Source organism: Periplaneta americana, chromosome 7 (genome assembly GCF_040183065.1).
Source record: "Periplaneta americana isolate PAMFEO1 chromosome 7, P.americana_PAMFEO1_priV1, whole genome shotgun sequence".
NCBI lineage: Eukaryota > Metazoa > Arthropoda > Insecta > Blattodea > Blattidae > Periplaneta > Periplaneta americana.
This window is the reverse complement of record NC_091123.1, coordinates 90472749-90493735: the sequence shown is the minus strand read 5'-3', so window position 1 is coordinate 90493735 and position 20987 is coordinate 90472749. Positions and strand designations below refer to the sequence as shown.

Below are 20987 nucleotides of genomic sequence, written 5' to 3'. Positions count from 1 at the left end.
CAGGTACCAGTAGTTGTCTATGTTAATAGTCGTTTAAATCAGCTTATTGTATGCTCACAGAGCAGACTGTGAATACTTCTAAACCATAACACCAAAGAACATCTTGAAGTATGCAGAAGAGACCATGGTGAAATTCATAATGGCTGAGTGAGAAGGGCAGAATATAAGAATAGCAGCAAGGCAGTGTGCCACATTTCACATTGATTAATGAAATAAAAGGAAAGATTTCTGAACAGAGGAAGATAGGCACATTACCCACTCTGACTAAAGCAGAGAACAATCTGCTCTTAGTAAACATCACATTTAGTGACCACAACACAACAGAGCTATGTGACATGCGACCGAGGTACCACTGTGACAAGGTTAGAGCGAGTTAGATGAAAGGATAGCTAATTGACAGAAGGCCGAGAACTGTGACAAGATCAGAGTGGGTTACATGAGGGGATATCTAATTGACAGAAGGCCAAGAACTGTGACAAGATCAGGATACATGAGGGGATATCTAATTGACAGAAGGCCAAGAACTGTGACAAGATCAGAATGGGTTACATGAGGGGATATCTAATTGACAGAAGACCAAGAACTGTGACAAGATCAGAATGGGTTACATGAGGGGATATCTAATTGACAGAAGGCCGAGAACTGTGACAAGATCAGAGTGGGTTACATGAGGGGATATCTAATTGACAGAAGGCCAAGAGCTGTGACAAGATCAGGATACATGAGGGGATATCTAATTGACAGAAGGCCAAGAACTGTGACAAAATCAGAGTGGGTTACATAAGGGGATATGTAATTGACAGAAGGCCAAGAACTGTGACAAGATCAGAGTGGGTTACATGAGGGGATAGCTAATTGACAGAAAGCCAAGAACTGTGACAAGATCAGAGTGGGTTACATGAGGGGATAGCTTATTGACAGAAGGCCAAGAACTGTGACAAGATCAGGTTACATGAGGGGATATCTAATTGACAGAAGGACAAGAACTGTGACAAGATCAGAGTGGGTTACATGAGGGGATATCTAATTGACAGAAAGCCAAGAACTGTGACAAGATCAGAGTGGGTTACATGAGGGGATAGCTTATTGACAGAAGGCCAAGAACTGTGACAAGATCAGAGTGGGTTACATGAGGGGATAGCTTATTGACAGAAAGCCAAGAACTGTGACAGGATCAGAGTGGGTTACATGAGAGGATAGCTAATTGACAGAAGGCCAAGAACTGTGACAAGATCAGAGTGGGTTACATGAGGGGATAGCTAATTGACAGAAAGCCAAGAACTGTGACAAGATCAGAGTGAGTTACATGAGGGGATAGCTTATTGACAGAAGGCCAAGAACTGTGACAAGATCAGAGTGGGTTACATGAGGGGATAGCTTATTGACAGAAGGCCAAGAACTGTGACAAGATCAGAGTGGATTACATGAGGGGATAGCTAATTGACAGAAGGCCAAGAACTGTGACAAGATCAGAGTGGGCTACATGAGGGGATAGCTAATTGACAGAAGGCCAAGAACTGTGACAAGATCAGAGTGGGTTACATGAGGGGATAGCTAATTGACAGAAGGCCAAGAACTGTGACAAGATCAGAGTGGGTTACATGAGGGGATAGCTAATTGACAGAACTGTGACAAGATCAGAGTGGGTTACATGAGGGGATAGCTTATTGACAGAATGCCAAGAACTGTGACAAGATCAGAGTGGGTTACATGATGGGATAGCTTATTGACAGAAGGCCAAGAACTGTGACAAGATCAGAGTGGGTTACATGAGGGGATAGCTAATTGACAGAAGGCCAAGAGCTGTGACAAGATCAGAGTGGGTTACATGAGGGGATAGCTTATTGACAGAAGGCCAAGAACTGTGACAAGATCAGAGCGGGTTACATGAGGGGATAGCTTATTGACAGAAGGCCAAGAACTGTGACAAGATCAGAGTGGGTTATATAAGGGGATAGATAATTGACAGAATGGAGAGGACTGTGACAAGGTTGTCACTTAGCTCTTTCCTCATCTAATCAACTCTAATCATGTTATAGTCCTTGGTCTCTTGTCACTTAGCGTTATTGTGTTGTGGCTCCAAAGGTAATGTTTGCCTGCACTCTCTTCATGGGCAATTGCAAATGCAAAGAAGAGTTTCCCACTAAAAGTTGCAGAAAATGTGGCAAAAGATAAAAGACCCATTCCATTTACTAAGAAAAAACGAGTTAGGAATTTTTTTACTGTTCATGAAAAGGCACAAAGAACTAACAGAGAAACATGCGGAAACTATTAACAAAGGTCGAATCTCCTATGAAGGGATTAGAACACAGTTTGCTGAACTGAAGCTATTTTTAAAGCCAGAAAACCATGAGGACATTCTGAATGAAAGTATCATTAATTTGGCTGCATCATTTATTTGCTTAATGTGGGGGAATTTTCAACACCAATTTCAATCATCTGTAAATATCTTTTAATTAAAAGATATTGTATTGTTACTTTCACTAAGTTGTCAACTATTGATATATCAACCCTAGTAAGAATTCATTATGACATTTTATATCGCAAGGGCAAAAGATCACGGAAGTTCTTTTATAAATATGAAATGTTAATAAATGTGTGCACATTTCTTTGATAAGATGTTTTTCTTTTAGTGGGTTATTTTACGACGCTGTACCGGTATCAACATCTCTGGTTATTTAGCATCTGAATTAAGTGAAGGTGATAATGCCAATGAAATGAGTCCAGGGTTCAGTACCGATAGTTACCCAGCATTTGCTCATAATGGGTTGAGGGAAAACCCCATAAAAAACCTCAACCAAGAAACTTGCCCCGACTGTAATTCGAACCCGGGCCACCTGGTTTTGCGGCCAGATGCACTAGCCGTTACTCCACAGGTGTGGACTTGATAAGATGTAGTGGAAAGACAATGGAAATGTAATTGTGTAATTCTAAACTAAAGCAAGCGAAAATTCACAGTAAAATATGTAAATGATGTAAAAAATGCACAGGTTACAATATTTACTACACTGCACAAACTTATGTCTTAACAGTGCTCTCACTGAGTGATTATATATATATATATATATATATATATATACTTTAGATTACAAATAAGTGAAAATCAATCCTACGGCAACGGAAACTGACTTTAAAATCACATATATAGAAAAATATATATTTTTTTTGCATGAAATACTTTTAATACAATTTACAGCGCACTGCCTAATTTCAAAAACATAACATAATTGTGTTCATAATCACGATCACCACTATCACCTTTATAGTTGTCATACAGTAGTCCAGCCATTTTTCTCAAATATATTATATATAAGCTTTCATCCACAGTTTTCCTTTATTAGTGAATATCAGTATAATTCTTGACTTGACCACATTAATATTAAAAGAGAAAATTAACATATCTTTGTTAGCTTCTTGGTGCTTAACTGAGTGTTAAATTGGCACATGTTGACTGCATATATTAACAATTAAAATTAAACCCTTCACATTTCAGAGAATTATGATACTTGATTACAGGCAACAAATTTATACAATTTATTTACAGTGATACACATACTATCCTACTATCCTCCCTGAAGATTAAGACACATTAACTCTGTGCCATTACACAAAATTACTCCTCAAATGCTTATCTTGATATAAATTCGCAAACACTATAATTAACAGAAATAACATAATGAAGGCAGTTAGGGGCGTGCATTTAGGACAAGTTGGGTAAATGTTGCACACCCAAGACTTACACTTAAAATTAATGCATCTGTTTTCCTTTCATTTACTCAACACATAGATATATTTATTAATAAAGTGTGTTTTGCACTTCATAAGTGGATATTCTGTGTTAATTACACTTCTGTAATATAAACAGCTCTTTGCTCATTGCTTGCCAGAAGCTACATTTTACAGTGGTGGTGCAAGATTTCCTCATTTACTGCTGCATTGCCTATATGCCTGTACACAACAAGAATAATAGTTATGATTTTTGCTTGTCCAGACTTGTTACATTTCTGCTTTAAGAATAGGTTTCGGTAGTTGAATTTAGCAGTATGTGTGAAATATACGATAGTATTCAGAACCTCTTAGTTACCTGAAGATTTTGGTTTGTGAGTGAGAGAATTTATGTCGTAGTTTTCTATGTATAAACTAAATACTGATTTAGAATAGGCGACTCTTCATGTCCTATCGAATAATTATCGAAATATCCATTTTGGCTACACTGAAAAGTTAAACATAATACAAACTGACTGACCATGTTCTAAATGCCAAAGCTTTTTGTAGCCCATAAAGACGAGAGAATGAAATATACTGGACAATTTTAAGACTCTCAATATCAGAAAACTCAGTGAATTGCAGGAAGTGCGAAATTAAATAAACTCTTTTGCTGTCCTGTCTTACGTTTTCTGAAGAAAATATAGTTTGGCCTCAAAATAGTTACGATAATCTGAACAATCTGCACAATGCCATTAATAAAATGATTCACAACTCCGAGTCAGTGTTTAGCAACACAATGAAATGCTGTGAAAGAATGGAGAAATATTGAAGAGATTCACCAATATAGTATGTTTTCCAGCTATATATGATTTGCCATTTCGTGGTCATTGTGGGTCAAAAGAGGCAGCTGAGAAAGAGTTATATTTATGTGTGCTCAATTATCTTGCAAAATATGACGTAACCCTCAGTCATCATTTCGAAACTTCTTTCACATTCCATAGCACTTCAAATAGAATGCAGAATGAATTGACTCTCGCAGTAAGTGATGATGTTCTGGATAAAATAAAACAAGAACTTTAAAAAAACATTATTTGTTGCAATCATGTTAGACGAAACTTGAGACATTATGAATGCATCCCAGCTTTCAACCACTCCTAGATATGTTAATTCAGAGAATGAAGAAATTAATTAAAGGTTCATAGCCTTTGCTCATGTCAGCAATTATAGATCTGCCAATGGTTTATTCGAACATGTTCAATATAGTCTCTAAGTATGATTTAAGTACAGTACGCAACAATCTCATTGCTCAAATGTTCAATGGAGCTGCTATCGTGGCTGGTCACATAAATGGTCTAAGAGCTAAAGTTCTTGAAAAACATCCTAAAGCAATATTTGTGCACTGTTTCAATCATAAATTTGTACATTTAATCCCATCCCAGTCACATGTTTGAAAGAGTGCAGGATAATTTTACAGACTTAACTAATTAGGTTCTTTCTTCAGTAAGTCGTCAAAAAACACAACGACTTAAAGAACATACCTCAAAGAAATGCTAGACATGCTCTAGGTGGAATTTCACATTGCGTCTTGTTCAGAAAGGAACAAAGAAATTAATTTATTGGATTCATTCAAGACATACTGGAAGACAGTTCTACCTGGGTCAATAAAACAGCTGTTGCTGCACAAGGATTCCTTACATTTTTTACCAGTTTTGAGACATCACTATTATTAGTTATTTTCAGTAGGATATTCAGCTATACTGATACACTTTTCAATCTTTAGATATCTAGTATTGCTGTGAAAAAATTACAACAAAAAGACATATCCAAAATCTCAGAAAAATTTGGGATTCCAGGACAGAAACTGCAGTTTACCACCACGAAGATGATGAAACTCCAGAACTAGACCCAGAAGTTGCAAGAAAGACCCTTTACAATTAGATAATTGATGAAAGATTTAGAATCATAACTTGAACTTTGTGGCTTTATTGGATTCTTGGAAGTACGAAGAATATAGGCAAACTTTCCTGCTAGTGTATTTAACATTTTGAAAGAAATACAGTCAAGACATATTTGATTTTGATTAACTCATTCTGCTCTACTGTTATGAAGAATTTTCTGGACAACATCCGTATATGGTGGTTAACACATCCAAGAAAAAGCAGCTTGACACAGCATTACCAGAAGTCTACAAAGCTTGGATTACTTATTGTCACTATCACCAGAACCACAGTTTCATTTCCATAGAACGAACATTCTCTGCCCTTAGAAGAATAAAAACATATCAATGATCAACATAAAGCCATGAACATCTTACAAGTTTAGTACTTCTATTCATTGAAAAGGAACTTCTTCATGCATTGACACAATCTTCCACATTTTATGAAGATGTAATCAATAAATTTACAAAACAAGAAAGAAGAATAGACTATTTTTAAGTAATATACGTCTACAGCTACTGTAGCTCCTATCCATCACCATCTTACATATAAGCAATGAAAGGACCCTATAATATTATTTATTAGTACTTTGTAGTACTGTAGCTAAAATACATCAAGCTTTCGTTTTGAGAAAAATGCCGATAGTTTTATAAGTCATGATTAATACAGTAGAACACCGATTAACCATCACCCTATTAACCGATCGTCGGATTATCTGACTGTCCTCTCGAGTTTTTGCTTTATTGTAGGCAGAAAAATATGTGAAGTACTGTACATTACATTAGTATGTACTTTTACTAGAAAGGGTTATTTCCAGCTTTACTGTTACACAGTATGTAGCAGGAATGCTGCCATTATCTGCAACAGACACAGTTACTTGTGGAAGGGGGTGTTTTCCCCACTACCCCACTACCTGCTTTCAGAGGAATGACCCAGATAACTTCCACACAATTACACCCAATGCACCATTCAGTCATTGTTCTACTGTCGTGTGGCCGAACTGTGTAGCTACTATGCAAAATGTCTTCTACAGGCATCAAAAGAAAATATATTATGTTAAGTATCGAAAAAAAAAAAGTGCAAATAATCGAGTGGTTCGGGAAAGGAGAAACTGTGGCTCGTCTGGCTTCAGAATACGAGATTGGCGTAACAACTGTGCATGATCTAATAAAAAACAAGGATAAAGTGCTACAATTTGCGTCTTCTTCAGACAGTATTACTGGATTAAAAAATCGAAAAACTATGAAAGATTCCATGTTCAAAACATTAGATGTTGGTTCCAACAAAAGAGCTAAAGGTGTGCCAATTAGTGGGGCAATTTTAATGAAGTAGGCGCAAATTTTTCATGAGAAATTGGGTCTAAGTCAACCATTCACGGCATCGAATGGATGGTTGGCAAGGTTTAAATCTCGCCATGGAATTCGTGAACTTTCTCTAGTGGGAGAAAAACTTAGTGCCAATACAGATGCTGCAGAACAGTTTAAAAATGAATTCAAATGTGTTATTGATAGGTACCAGTTTGTGCCCGACCAAATTTATAACACGGATGAGACTGGACTGTACTGGAAATGTCTTCCAAGCAAAACACTTGCAGCTTCATTAGAAAAGACTGCTCCCGGACACAAGTCAAGTAAGGAACGAGTGACGCTAATGTGTTGTGCAAATGCAAGTGGAGAACATAAAATGAAGTTGTTGTGTATAGGCAAGGCAAAACATCCACGATCATTCAAAGGTACGGAAATTAAACATTTTCCCGTCGATTATTACCACAATAAATCGGCATGGATGACACGTGACATTTTTAGTTCGTGGTTTCATTCCAAGTTTGTGCCCGAGGTTAGTGCCTTTCTGAAATCTGTAGGATTGCCTGTAAAAGCGGTTCTTTTCATTGACAATGCTCCCTCCCATCCCAATGAGACAAAACTCAAATCTCGTAATGGGAACATTTTTTTCTTTTTTCCTGCCACCTAACATCACGTCACTTCTCCAGCCTATGGATCAGGGGGTAATTGTTACAATGAAGCGACATTATAGAAGGGAGCTGTTGAGTCTACTGCTTGCAGAAGAACAGACAATGACAGATTTCTGAAAGAAAGTCTTCAATATAAAGGAGGCAATATATCTAGCAGCTAGGCTTGGGGCATGATATCAAGTCAGAACATAATTCGGTCATGGAGGAAACTAAATAACAATGTTGAAGAGTTGGTCGGTAAAAATCTCGCATTCGACGACGAAGAAACCGACATTCAGATAAGATCGCAATCCCTTTGTGAGATCATCAGACACAATAACGAATTTGGTGATGTGGATAAAGAAAACATGCAGCAGTGGCTCAATGTTGATACTGCGTTGCCAGGATATGAACTAAAAAGTGATGACATCATTGCCAGTGCCAGTAACCAGTGCGACGACGTGGAAAAGAACTCCGACGCTGATCAGGAAGAAGAGGTAGCAGAGGAAGGTGATAGAACAAGACGTGTGCCACTACAAGTAGTGCTTCAATCAACAAAAACTTTACTGAAATTTTTGGAGCATGAAGATGATACTCAATTTCCTGATATTCTTGCCATCAGAAAATTAAGAATGGACATAAGGACAAAGTTAAATAAATCTAAAGTCCAAAGAAAAGTAACTGACTTCTTCTCAGCACAGAAGTTATGGGAATCTGTAGATTGTGTAAATAAATCCAATTTTCTTGCGTTTTTAGTTGCATGTTACTGTACTTCTTTGTGTTTATTAGTTATAAACAGCATAATATTGTATAGTGTAGTGTGTTGTATGAAGATGTCAGTGGTTGCAGTACGGCAGAAGCTTCAAATTACGAAACTCTAAGTACTTTGCACTTGATTTATAAACATTTTTATAGTACGGATTTATCCGATTTTTTCGATTAACTGTTCAGTCCACCCCCTTCATTACCACAGATAATCGAGGTTCTACTGTATTTTAAAAAATATCAATAAATAAATTTAGAGCTTACCCACAAAAATATACCACATGCCCCTGAAATCAGTAATGATATCAATAATTATCGTCTGAGTTAACAAGAACTAATTTGGTTCTATGAAATTATTTCTGCGTGTATAACATTATGTTCCTAACAAATATTGAAAGAGACACTACTGTGCAATTTTCAACAGAAACATCATTAAACATTCATACAGGTGAATGTCAAATTAAGCACCATCAATCTTCACTTGAGCCATATCCTATAAAATCTGATTAAAATACATTCCAAACAATATTCACAATGAAAGGAAATGGAAGATTCGACAAGTGTAACTATTTCTCAGCAGATATTATTTTATTTAAACCTGAGTTTTCCATATGAAATACATTCGTGTAGTATTATTACAGTGGTACGTACCATCTTTAATGAGCACCTACAAATGTTGCTAAAAATTTCCTTATTATCCAATAAATATCATTAAAATTACCATGTGATATTATGTTCATATTTTTTGTTCTTTAACCTTTCATCACAGAATTTCTTCACCAATTGATTGAACTTCCTGGAATTAATACTAACAGCGAAAAAATAAATGAACACACAAATATAAAAAAAATAACCACTATAAACAGGAATACTTTGTCCTTAAGGGTTACTTTGACCAGAAACGTACTAAATCATTTAAATGAATATACTTCTTGCTATGCTAAGTACTTCTGAATTTGTTTCTTTTTGGTAATTTCAAGTCAAACTTACCTCAGGTAGCTAAAGTAACCCCTAACAGAAATAAGAAATAACCAATCTGATTATTTTATGATACTATTTGCTTTCCAGTAATGGCTAGAAGACATGAACTTAAACTAGGCACAAGGGAATACAATTTCCTCAGTGATGATAACCTAAAAACAAAAGCACTATACGACATTAAAAATGATAAGATGTCTATCACAAAGACTTATAACATAAGCAAAGTGGCATTGTTCAACAGAGTTCACAAGAAACAAGAAAATAAGTTTGGCCGTTTCACATCTTTTTCTAACATACAGAAGGAAACATTTCTCTAATATATTTCAATAGTGAGTGAGTGGGGTTTCCCATTTGACCTACAGAACTTGCAACACTTGGGCAAACTGTATTTAGAGAAGAGTGGAAAGTCCCTAATTTTGGTCCTACAACTTTGTCTAGTGTAGGATGGGCTATTGGCTTTATTGCAAGACACAATGATGTGTAGAAGAATATTTCAGTCACCTAAAGGTATCTCTGAGAAAAGATAATTCAGATGCTATGATTCCACCTGAAAAATATTTAATTGTGATGAAACAAATTTATGTGATGACTTAGGTGTGAAGAAATGCTTATTTAAGTGGTGGGAGAGGAAAGGGGAGGGGGAGTACGTTGAATGTATCAGAGACGCCACAAAGAAAGCACATTTATCATATTTTATGGTTCTTCTTCCACCTTATATGGTGTATAAAGCAGAGCATTCATAGGGGAATTGAATGCAAGGAGGACCCAAGAAATCAAGATACAATAGAAATCTCAGTGGCTTGTTTGATGCCACACTCTTCTGTGATTGGTTTCAAAACATATACATGTCAAGTTGTAGTCATTTGTGACAACTTGTCTGTCTCTTTTCTCCAGAAGCTCTAAGATCTGCCTTATACACCATATAATTTTTGCATCCCAAAGAATGCCACACACATGTACCAACCACTAGATGTCGCATTCTATGGACTTCATCTCACTACATCTCGCCAAAAAATTCTAATTGTAATCTTGTAAAATTTTGACTTGTTCCACATCTTAAAGTTTCATTGCTAATGTAAGATCTATGGAATACACTAAATGAAATGAGAAATGAAATAAAAGATGTACTGAAGATCAATTTTGAACAAGTGGAAATTGGGACAAAACAAAAGATCAAAGACAATAAAATTACAAAGGAGTCTTTTCCAACACACACTTTGGAAATATCTACAACACAGAAAATTTAAATTTGTCGTTGAAGTCAGTGGCAGGGTTCAAGATACGTGGTATTGTGCCTTTTAAGCCCAATGAAATATAGTAGTTTTCAACGTTTGCCAGATTCCATATCAAACCAGATGGAGTCAGTTTCAACTGAAGTATCCCAGTGTCTTATGGAAATGCTGACACAAACGAGACATGGAGAAAATGGCACCCAAAAGGGCAGAAAAAAGAGCAATTCTCATGTTTCCTATATGGAGACTTCAAATAGCAACTGAGTAGAGGATCTGGATGATGAATTAAATGCCAATACCAATGCAGGTGTAAATATTGCTGAAATGTCTGAATTAACAGAAAGACAGCCAGAATTCAAAGAAGAAGCTTGTGTGATTAACAGGATTCCAGCTCTTTAGAAAGACGATTTTCGACATTATCTTGCTAAGGTTGAAAATATTTCTGTTGACTGTAAATCGTGCTCTGTGAAATACACGTGAAAAACGGGAAATAAATTTATATTGCTGAAAATCCAAGAAGAGTACACTATAGATGATCTGTATTAATGAAGCCGGACATGTTGAAACAAGGTATTCTGTTCAAGAAAAATGAGACTGGTGGTTTTATTTTTTTATTAATGCACATTGTGAATGAAGAAATTTCCACGAAATTTATTGAATTAGAAGAAATATTTATCACGTCAAATAATTGTATTTATGTAAGTACCGGTATTCTTTTTATTTTTTCTTAAAGCATTAACAATGTTGGTAAATTGCTATATAAGTTACGCTTGTTATTACTAAAATATTAACATTTGAATAATATAGTTACCAGTATTACATTCATGGATTCAATGGAATTATACCATTTTCTAGTGTTCAAAAACACATCAATTTAGATATTGAGGAAGAAATTGAAAATCCGGGATAATATATTGCATTTTAGGTTGAAATTTCAAATGGCCCCCTATATTACGACACTTAAATCTGAAAAAGTATTAAATTCATTTTACGCCTCATTCAGTCTCACAACTTTTGTCTTCTATAATAGCCTGCAACCTGGACTATTATTGTCAGTTGGTTGTAGGATAAAAACGCAGTCTATTTGGGTAATTTTCTAAATTTAATTAATTCAATTTACTAAATTAAATGTTCAAAATGTGCTCCATTGTTGGCTAAAAAGTAATACAGCCTATTTCGGAACTCCTCTACATAGTATTGCCATACCAGCAGGATCAAAACTATACATAAATAACCTAAATCCAGCCACCACGGTGATCTAGCGGTCAGGGCACTGGCCTTATAATCTAGTGGATCTAGGTTCAAGCCTCGGAGTATCCCCGATTTATAACTTGTGTTGGGTAAGCTGGTGGTCCAGGTAACACAGGAGTTTTCTTCAGGAGCTCTAGTTCCCGTGTGACATCCCAACAAATTTCCATCATTTTATTACGGGTGTGGTGTAGACCAGCCTCCAATGGCACACCCTGGTCTACAGAACTGGCTTCATATGGGTGAATGATGAACAGTCAAGTACCCGCCATTAGAAAAAAAACCTAAACTCAAACTTCGACTTTTATTATCCACTACCCTATTTTAAATTTTTAAAGAAAAGGTTTAGAAGACACAATCATAATATTCCTTAATATTAGTTTGCGTTATTACCTTAACTTGTGAACAACAATAAATAATCTTCGTAGTTTTTTAATTGGTTATTTTACGATGATTTTTCAGCTCCTATGGTTATATAGCACCTGAAATGAGTCCAGGGTCCAGTGCCGAAAGTTACCCGGTATTTGCTCTTAACGAGCTGAGGGAAAACCCTGAAAAAAAAACCTCAACCAGGTAACTTGTCCTAACCAGGGTTTCGACCCAGGCCTGCTCATTTCACGGTCAGGAATGCTAACCGTTACTCAAGCAGTGGACACTTTATAGTTTTATCTCTTCAGCTTTAATCAATAACAACAATTCACTATGCCAGGTGATGATAGAAAACAAAAGATCTGAGAACAAATGAATGAGATATATAAACAACTGGATACTCTTTCAAATTTAACCATAATATTGGGGTGTTAATTGAAATTTCAAAGGAGGTGGGGGATAAGAGGGTGAAACCTAAAATGCAATTAATACTGGTTTTAAATTTCCCCCTCATTATCGAAATGTGTTTTTTTATTTAAATTAAATTTAATCAAAATAAATAGTTATTTAGACTGGGACTTTTTAAAATGAAAGCCCTGTATATCTTCTGTAATATCCATCACATTATTCAAATTTTAAATACAGTGTATCTTGGACTATATTTCATTCCAACCATTTATTCCCCAACAGATAAAATAATTTTAAAAAATCAGCAGCATTAAGTGTTAAAATGAATTTCTAAAGCACTTAAAGTATCCCCAGTTTACAGTAAAATAATATTTTACAAATTAACTCTGTTTTACTAAAGTATTGAAAGAAACAATAGCAAGACTGACGGTGAAATGTATTGTCATTCTTCACTCTACCACTCAAAATTATTTTGTTACTTTATTTTCATTCTCAAAATGCGACGATTTAAAATTTAAACTACGGGCAATATAATTATAATAATGTTTACCTACATCCATGACACAATATGGACCATGTTATGAATATGCTGTGGATATCAAATTTATACAATCGAAAAACAATGTTACCAAGATTATTCTACTTCTAAGAATGTAATATATGGTTAATATTAATAATAACTCATGGCAGTACACAATTGAAATTGTAACTGCAACATCTGAGTACCTTATCATATGAATGGTGCATAACGAAACATTACCATATGAATAAATATATGATTTTTTATAAAATGAGAGTAGTCTAGATCTCCAAAAAAATAACGTTTTATACTATCCACATATTGCAAGTATATAGGCTAATACAAAGCAGAAAATACGCCAAGTTGTTCATCAATACTGTATGCAAGTGTTTGTCAAAAACACAAGGAGATGAAAGGAGTGCCAGTTAAAAAAAAATCAAAGAGTCTTCAATTGCAAATTCATAAATATACAGTAAATGACCAACAGTAATTCGTAAAATAATCCTATATGCGGTAAATATGTGTGTTTAATGTTGAGCATTGTGATTTTACAGGCAATGACGAAATGCGATTAGCCTTGCATTATTAGATATTTTTGGACATATTACTTATAGAATGTAAAGAAGCAAAAGTTACTAGCAAAGAATGATCTAGACAGCTGTTTGAAAAGCACTAAAATAGCCTGTGAAACAAGAGTATTATATGACGAAAATATATTTTACATTTTAACTTGAAACAACACTTTCAAGTATCCAGACTCCAACAATGTATGTAGTCACCGTCATTGTCGTATGAAGTTCCTTTATTTTGGTCATTTTACTCTAAACTCAATAAAGCTTCATGTCAAGTGTGCTAATACATGCTGCATTGCTGAAAGCATTATTCAAGTTATTATAAACAGTAATATCAATATTAATTTTATACAGTTCCAATTGTGTAAATTGTACCAAAACACACTCCAAAACCAAACAAACATTAAAATATTTATAAATTAACATTTCTGTAACTCATCATTCAAACTTCGACTAGGGCAGTAACTAGTCTTGTAACAAAATAATTATAATATTATAAGGAGGAAAAGGAGAGCAAGAAACTTTTAAAGAAATGACAAAACTGACCTCCCTGCCAAGATCATGATATTGATTCTTCTTAATAAAACCAGTTTAGGAAACACTGTGCTAAATTATCGATTTTCTTGATTACAAGGCTGATTTCATGGCTGATTTCTAGTTAAGTTTTACCATAACCAAATGAAAGGCGCTGGTAATGAATTCAGTTCCTCTGGTCTCCTTATTTTATATTTGCTGAAACATTTATTTCGTGTAAAATTTAGTGAGGCTATTTCACTGCGCAAAGAGTGTTCATTAGGATGATGTTTGAATCCAATGTTTTTGTATTCTCTCTTATTACAGGTGTTAAACTTCGATTCACATGAATCAAGAAGATAAGGAGCAGATAGTGCATGGTACTTCCTTAACGAGAAATTTGATGTTAAAAAACTACATACAGTAGAGCATTGATTATCTGAATACCGATCAACCAAAATATTGGTTAACCAAAAGCGTTCCAATCGGCAAATTCAAATTTGCGTGTGCTGTTTACGAGATTTAGCAAGCAAAAAAAGCCTCGGCTCTGAAGAAGAAAAAAAAAATTTGGACTCCTTTGTTATTTGTAAGATGTGTGATACAAATATATACTGTATGTACAGTTTTGTGTTTAATATCAGTGTTTTTTTTGTTTCATACTGCTTCTATGACACTGGTACAAATTGTTTTCGTAAATAATTAGTTATCCGAAAAATCAGTTATCCAAACATCCCTCATCCTCAATTGTTTCCAATAATCGATGCTCTTCTGTATATATTAAAATGTAGCCTACATAGGACTAACTTTATGAATTTATATTAGTCCTTTTGTCACCCATTTTAGAATTTCACTTACTTTGAGAGTCATATTGTTATTTCCACTCTTCTATATGGTTTTATATATAATTTTGGTTTTTATATATGATATATTATCCCACTCCTTTTTTTTTTTTGTATTTCATAATCCTGTTTCGTGTGCTGTAGTGAGAAATATTTGAAATTGATACATTTTCAATAGCAATAGTAGCAGCATTCTTCAATAATATTCAAATATAATCAAATAATATTTATACACATAATAAGTGCTTCAGGCCTATCTTATAAATAAAATCTAATCGACATGTATTGTCCCTCTCCTCCTTTCATGATAACTGGATATGACTCTACAAACAGAGTTGCTTTCCTAACAAAATTTGTATGATCCTCTTCCTATTAATCTTCCTTTATGTACCGTAATTCATTACAATCAGACAAATCAGTCATCATAAGGTACTTGTTACCAACATGAGTAGAGAAATTTCTAAGGAACAGTTCTGAAATGACATTTCAATTGCAAGTAACTCTGAAATTAAAATCTTAATTTTAACACCACAGTATCCTACTGGGGTGGACATTCGGCAACCTTGACAGAACAAATGTCCTGAATTATTATAAAGTAAATATTAACAAAGAAAAGAGGGGAGGGGGAGAGAGAGAGAGGGTGAGAGAGAGGGAGGGAGAGGGGGTGAGAGAGAGGGAGGGAGAGGGAGAGAGTGTGTGGAAGAGACAGTGACAGACAGAATGTAAGAGGGAAGAAAGAGAAGAAAGAAACAAAGATTGAAGTCTTACTGTTGAATACTTATTCTGTCTTTTCAAAATGCGTTTCTTGCTATAAATGTTCCAAATAGGCCTACGCAATGATATTTACTTACTTATGACTTTTAGAGAACTCAGAGGTTCATTGCTGCCCTCACATAAGCCAGCCATCGGTCCTTATCCTGAGCAATGATACAACGAAAAAATAACTATTCTTTTTTCCTTTCCTTTCAAACAAGTAGACTATCATACTAAACAGTCTTGAATGGGGGAGAATATTAATGCTTAAACTGGTATGTATAATGTCTACAGTAATCAAATAACATTACATTTTCTTGGAAACTTTGTGTGTCTACTTCTTACTTCATTCATTGAGCCTTGACTTCAGAAAATCCCAAAGAAAAATATAATACATATAAAATAGATGCTTTCACTTAATAACTACGCTAACAACACCATCATCTCTGAGGTGTACAGTCCCTTCTGCAATTTTAACAAAAATGACAAAGTTCTCACTGAGTGTGTTATGTTGAAATGGGAGAAAAAAACAATGCACACACTAAGCTGTAATTTCATTAAAGAACTGAATAAAACTTCAACATTTGAAATAAAATATGCATATCAACAATTTTTTCAGTTCTTTTCTGAAAATACTTTAACAAGATGCCTTATTCTGGAATTCTATCCTTCAACATATTGCCAATACAGCTAACAATGAGAGCTGCTTCAAAAAACTTCAGGCGTGGAAGTATAATATTTTTATAAAATTGTATATATATAATTTCCTCATCAATCCCTGTATTACAATTATTTAAACAGTACACACATTTAATTCCTATTTCAATAAAACTTACAATTCTGTAGACTGATTGATATAATACAGTAAAATATTCATTACCTACCTTCTCTGAAAAAACAAAAGAATATTCTCCAACATTCTTGTATAAATTTATATTTTTAATGACAACCATATGTCTTCTTTCCTCCAACATATTATGTCTTTTAGGAATAATTCAAATAAAGTACATCTATCTCACTTCTACCAATGATCTGAGCTTTCTGTGATTAACTTTTGTGGAAACATACAATACCCGTATTACAAAACCACATGTTTCTCAAAGTTGTATATTCTTGAGACATGTTGAAAACTTCATGTAAGTGAAAAAAGACTATTATAGTTACCTACCAATGCAAAATAAAGCGGGTTTTTTAATAGTGAGAAGTGTACAAAAGTATGGAATAAGCATTGCAACAGTCAATAGCAATAAATGATATTGGTAATGCAGTTATTATATTATAGGTAATTCTTAAGATTGTATTGATTATATGGAGATGATTCCCCAGAAATTAAACTGGTTAATACTATAATTATTATTATCTTCTTTTGCATATCCCCACTTCTATTCCAAGCTACTTATACAGCAGTAATGAACTGCAGACACTTGTATCGAAGTATGATGTAGTTTTATGTGAAACAGGGTGCATCATGTAATGAATCTGTTATGGTTAGTGTTCCAAGTACAGTGCAAAGTGGACCAATTTGCTACAAAGCGAGTCAAAATCAGTGAATTCTATAATCTCTGTTCTAACTAACACATTTGCCATATTTTCAAAATTGTAAAAAAATAAAATTCTCAAATACTGAAATATAAATATGTAAAACTACTACATTATCTCATATGAATAGGTTGTAATTTACATCTCAGGAAACATGACAGTGAATATTAGTATTTCTCTTCATTTGTGTCTCATATTAAAGAATTTTTTTTTCTCTCTCTTCTTCCTCGATAAAAATAGCCTCAAAATATATTTCCTTAGAATTTGCTGGATTCAGTGAAGTAGTGTGCAATAACTTTTATGCAGATTTCCACATGAAGCAAACTGAAAGAGTAGTTGTATGTCATGTTTGTAAACAATATATCGACCTGAATCCAATTAATTTCATTTCATGGGACATTATTAGACCTATTCCTTGCAAGAATAATCTGGGTGAATGGTCCCCAATCTGTCACTAAATAATTATAAATAAATTTTGATGTTTTAATATAACTTCATCAAAGTGACAATAGTGCACATTCAATACGAGATTCACTGCTACCATTTCAAGGATCTTCTGGGATTGTTGAGCAATCACTTTAATAGCAGAGCAATGTTCCATGTTCTTATCTTTTATGTGATTTATGTTTTACTGTCATATTTCCCTCGGATTTTGTAATGTAATTTTAGGTTTTCTAAAATATGTACTATGTAGGCAGGTATTCCAGCAGATGGCACTACTTTAAATCTTTGTCACTGTTTTTTCATGATACATTAGGCAACTATATAATTTAACATTAAATGATAGATTACTGTATGCATGCTTTCTTATTTATGAGTAAATGCTTTGGCATAAGATGACAATGTAATAAATGTCCTAAGACATTATATAACTTTCATATATAACAATCATACTATGACTAATGTATAAGAAGTAACTATTCTTACATTATACAGTAGAACTTCGTTACATCACCCAAGGGACAGGAAAAACTGTGTTGTAACAGAGTTGTGTCATGAGACACACATATTATACTAAGCCAAGGAAAAGTGGGGAAAAATACAATTTTTAAGTAATATTCATAATTGCTTTTTCTCAATACATTAAGTTAAAATGCACTAGCAATTTTGGTTACATTTTTCCAAATCATTTGGACTGTAGACTTAACGAGATTAAATTCACAACACACATCAAATTTTTTCTTCCATTTCCTGTATCTCGTATGACTTTTACTTTTTATTTGATACTAAAGATCTACCTTTTTGTAGCTATGTCTGTGAGAGACTATACAAAAGGGCGGGGAGTTGGGAACATACCTGGATGTGCAGATGCTATTTCTGAAAGATAAGTGTGTGTTGATATATTAAAACAGTCTGGTTCTTGGAAAATTACACTGAAAATGAAGATTGACAATGACATTTACGAGATAGATAAATTTATGTATGTCATATTACAGATGTCAGAAAACATGTGCCTTATGACGAGTTAATTGATACCACATTTTTGACGCAATAGGCAATATACCATATAAACTGATTTCGTTATAACGAAGTTCAACTGTATTTAAGAGTTCCTCGTAATATCAAAATACATTACATCAAATACTTATTATTGGTAGCACTAACCATAACACATATAAAAGACTGATTGATTGATTTTAAATTTAAATCATATTTGTCAGTATAACGTTAAAAATGCTATGAACATTTCTTTTCAAAATAAAAACTTGCATGGATTTCAAAAAGTGCCAGAACCATACAGCAAGTAATAAATGAATTGCAAAGTAATTTGTACTTAATTTGGAGAATTTCACTCCTGACATATCAATAACTGTAAATTGTTTCGGACATACAAAGCAACTTTGTCAATAATTTTGTTTGGGTGCTTGCTCAAGTTGGGTATATGCAAATAATATAATAATGTAAAACAATCTTGTTTTAGAATTTCTAATTATAATCCGTAATGTATGAAAGTAATCCATATAACATCTAGATTCTTTATTATCACAAGCTTCAGTACTGCGAATTAATCATCATTTACCAACATATTTCAGAAAATGTCAATAAAACTGATATTTAGTCCTCAATCGATCAGTCAATAAAAAGTGTCAAAATTCTATGCTTCAAAGGGTGGATAAGATGTGATACAAGTTCCTGCAGTTCATTTGGGAATGACACTCATATGAACAATCTGCCAGAAGACCATGCTTTGAGCAACTTAGACCTTTTTAGGTCACCTGAAAATCGCAGCATGGCAGGTTCATTAAGGTAAGCTTTGTCAGCGAGTTGACCATTGCCCTGGGTGCACGTTGTGTACCTATGCACTGCCGCTATCCCTTGAGACACTCGCTGCGTCGTTGTTAAAGTTGGTTCTCTGTTGCTGCTGATTGAGATCAAGTGTGGACGGTAAACAAAGAATGGACGTTCACTGTTACCTGTTTTACTATACCGAGTTTTACGAAATACCAAAGGAGATGCTGGTTCTGCTCTTTCGTCATCTGGGAATTCGGTACAGAATATCAGGGTTGGTATTTCAAATCTTGATGTTGTCTTCCTCCCTGCATCGAAGTCGTCCAACATGGATGCAAGCAGATGGTGATATCTGGGAACGATGTATTCTTCCCATGTTAATGTGGCAACATTGTGGACTCTCCCTGCAGTACGAAGGAGGCAATCTTTCTCCATTATCATACTTGCTGCTGTATCTGCTTGGAGAGAAGGGATAGGAAAGTTCCAGGGAAGAACAGATACACCTAGTCCAAGTCCATCACGTACTGCAGAACCTCGAAGGACAGAGAGGACTCTGTTTGGCAAACCTCCATCATATATGACGTAATTAGTCACGCCCACAAGCTGGTGGTAGCTCAAGAATTCTGCTGCTGTCGACTTCAACAGACCAGGTGTTGCAGAAGCAGCAATACAGATGGTGGTGCTATTTGATAAAGCTGATTTCTCGTATGTGTAATATACAGGAATGAAAGCTTTAGAAGGCACAATATCATCAGTCTTGTAAAATGTGACTCCATATGGCACATTAACAACATCTTTAGCTTTACAAAATAAATAATAGCCAACTATTTTGGGTTTGCTTATATCTTTCAAAGCATCATTACCAGTTTCTTTTGTATCAATTTTGGAAAAACTGAATTTTCCTGTTACTGGTGCATCTCTGTCCTCGAACCAAAAACTACAACCGAAATTTGGAATATCATCTCCAAATTCCAGTGATAAAGCTTTAACCCTTCTTTCATCGCCAGAAACTTCCCAAAATGCTGAATATAGGAAATGTGTACTACTGAGTCTCTGCCATGTTGGTGTTGGTTCTGCAAAACTTGGGAATTTTCTCTCGTGTACAGAAGAGTTTGTATTCAAGCAATCATTCGAGGACAAGCTACTTTGCTGAACTCCAGGCTTACCAAAGAAGTTCAAAACTTCCAATACATATCGTAGTCTGTTATATTCATGGCGGTAAAATAATAATGTCACTACACTCACGAGAGAAACAATCACCAATGCAAGCTGGTAGTACTTCTTCATAGTTGGTGGAAGAGCTTGGTGATGGGATATGAGTGAAAGGCTGCTGATTTCCTTATGCATGTCCGGGTTTCAAAAGCTGTAGTACTGGTACTCTCTGTACCAACCATGTTAAGCTAATCGATGTGAGTAGTGTAAC

At 34.6% G+C, this 20987-nt stretch overlaps 1 protein-coding gene across 1 annotated transcript in view; it reads right to left on the bottom strand.

Moving 5' to 3' along the window:
• LOC138703278 (uncharacterized) overlaps nucleotides 1–20987 on the bottom strand; it is a 71761-nt gene that overhangs the window by 23457 nt on the left and 27317 nt on the right. The window contains exon 2 of the mRNA XM_069831026.1: nucleotides 1–20987. This exon is cut by the window's left edge and continues 23457 nt beyond it. Coding sequence (XP_069687127.1) covers nucleotides 19493–20911 — 1419 coding nt within the window. The 5' untranslated portion in view covers nucleotides 20912–20987 and the 3' untranslated portion in view covers nucleotides 1–19492.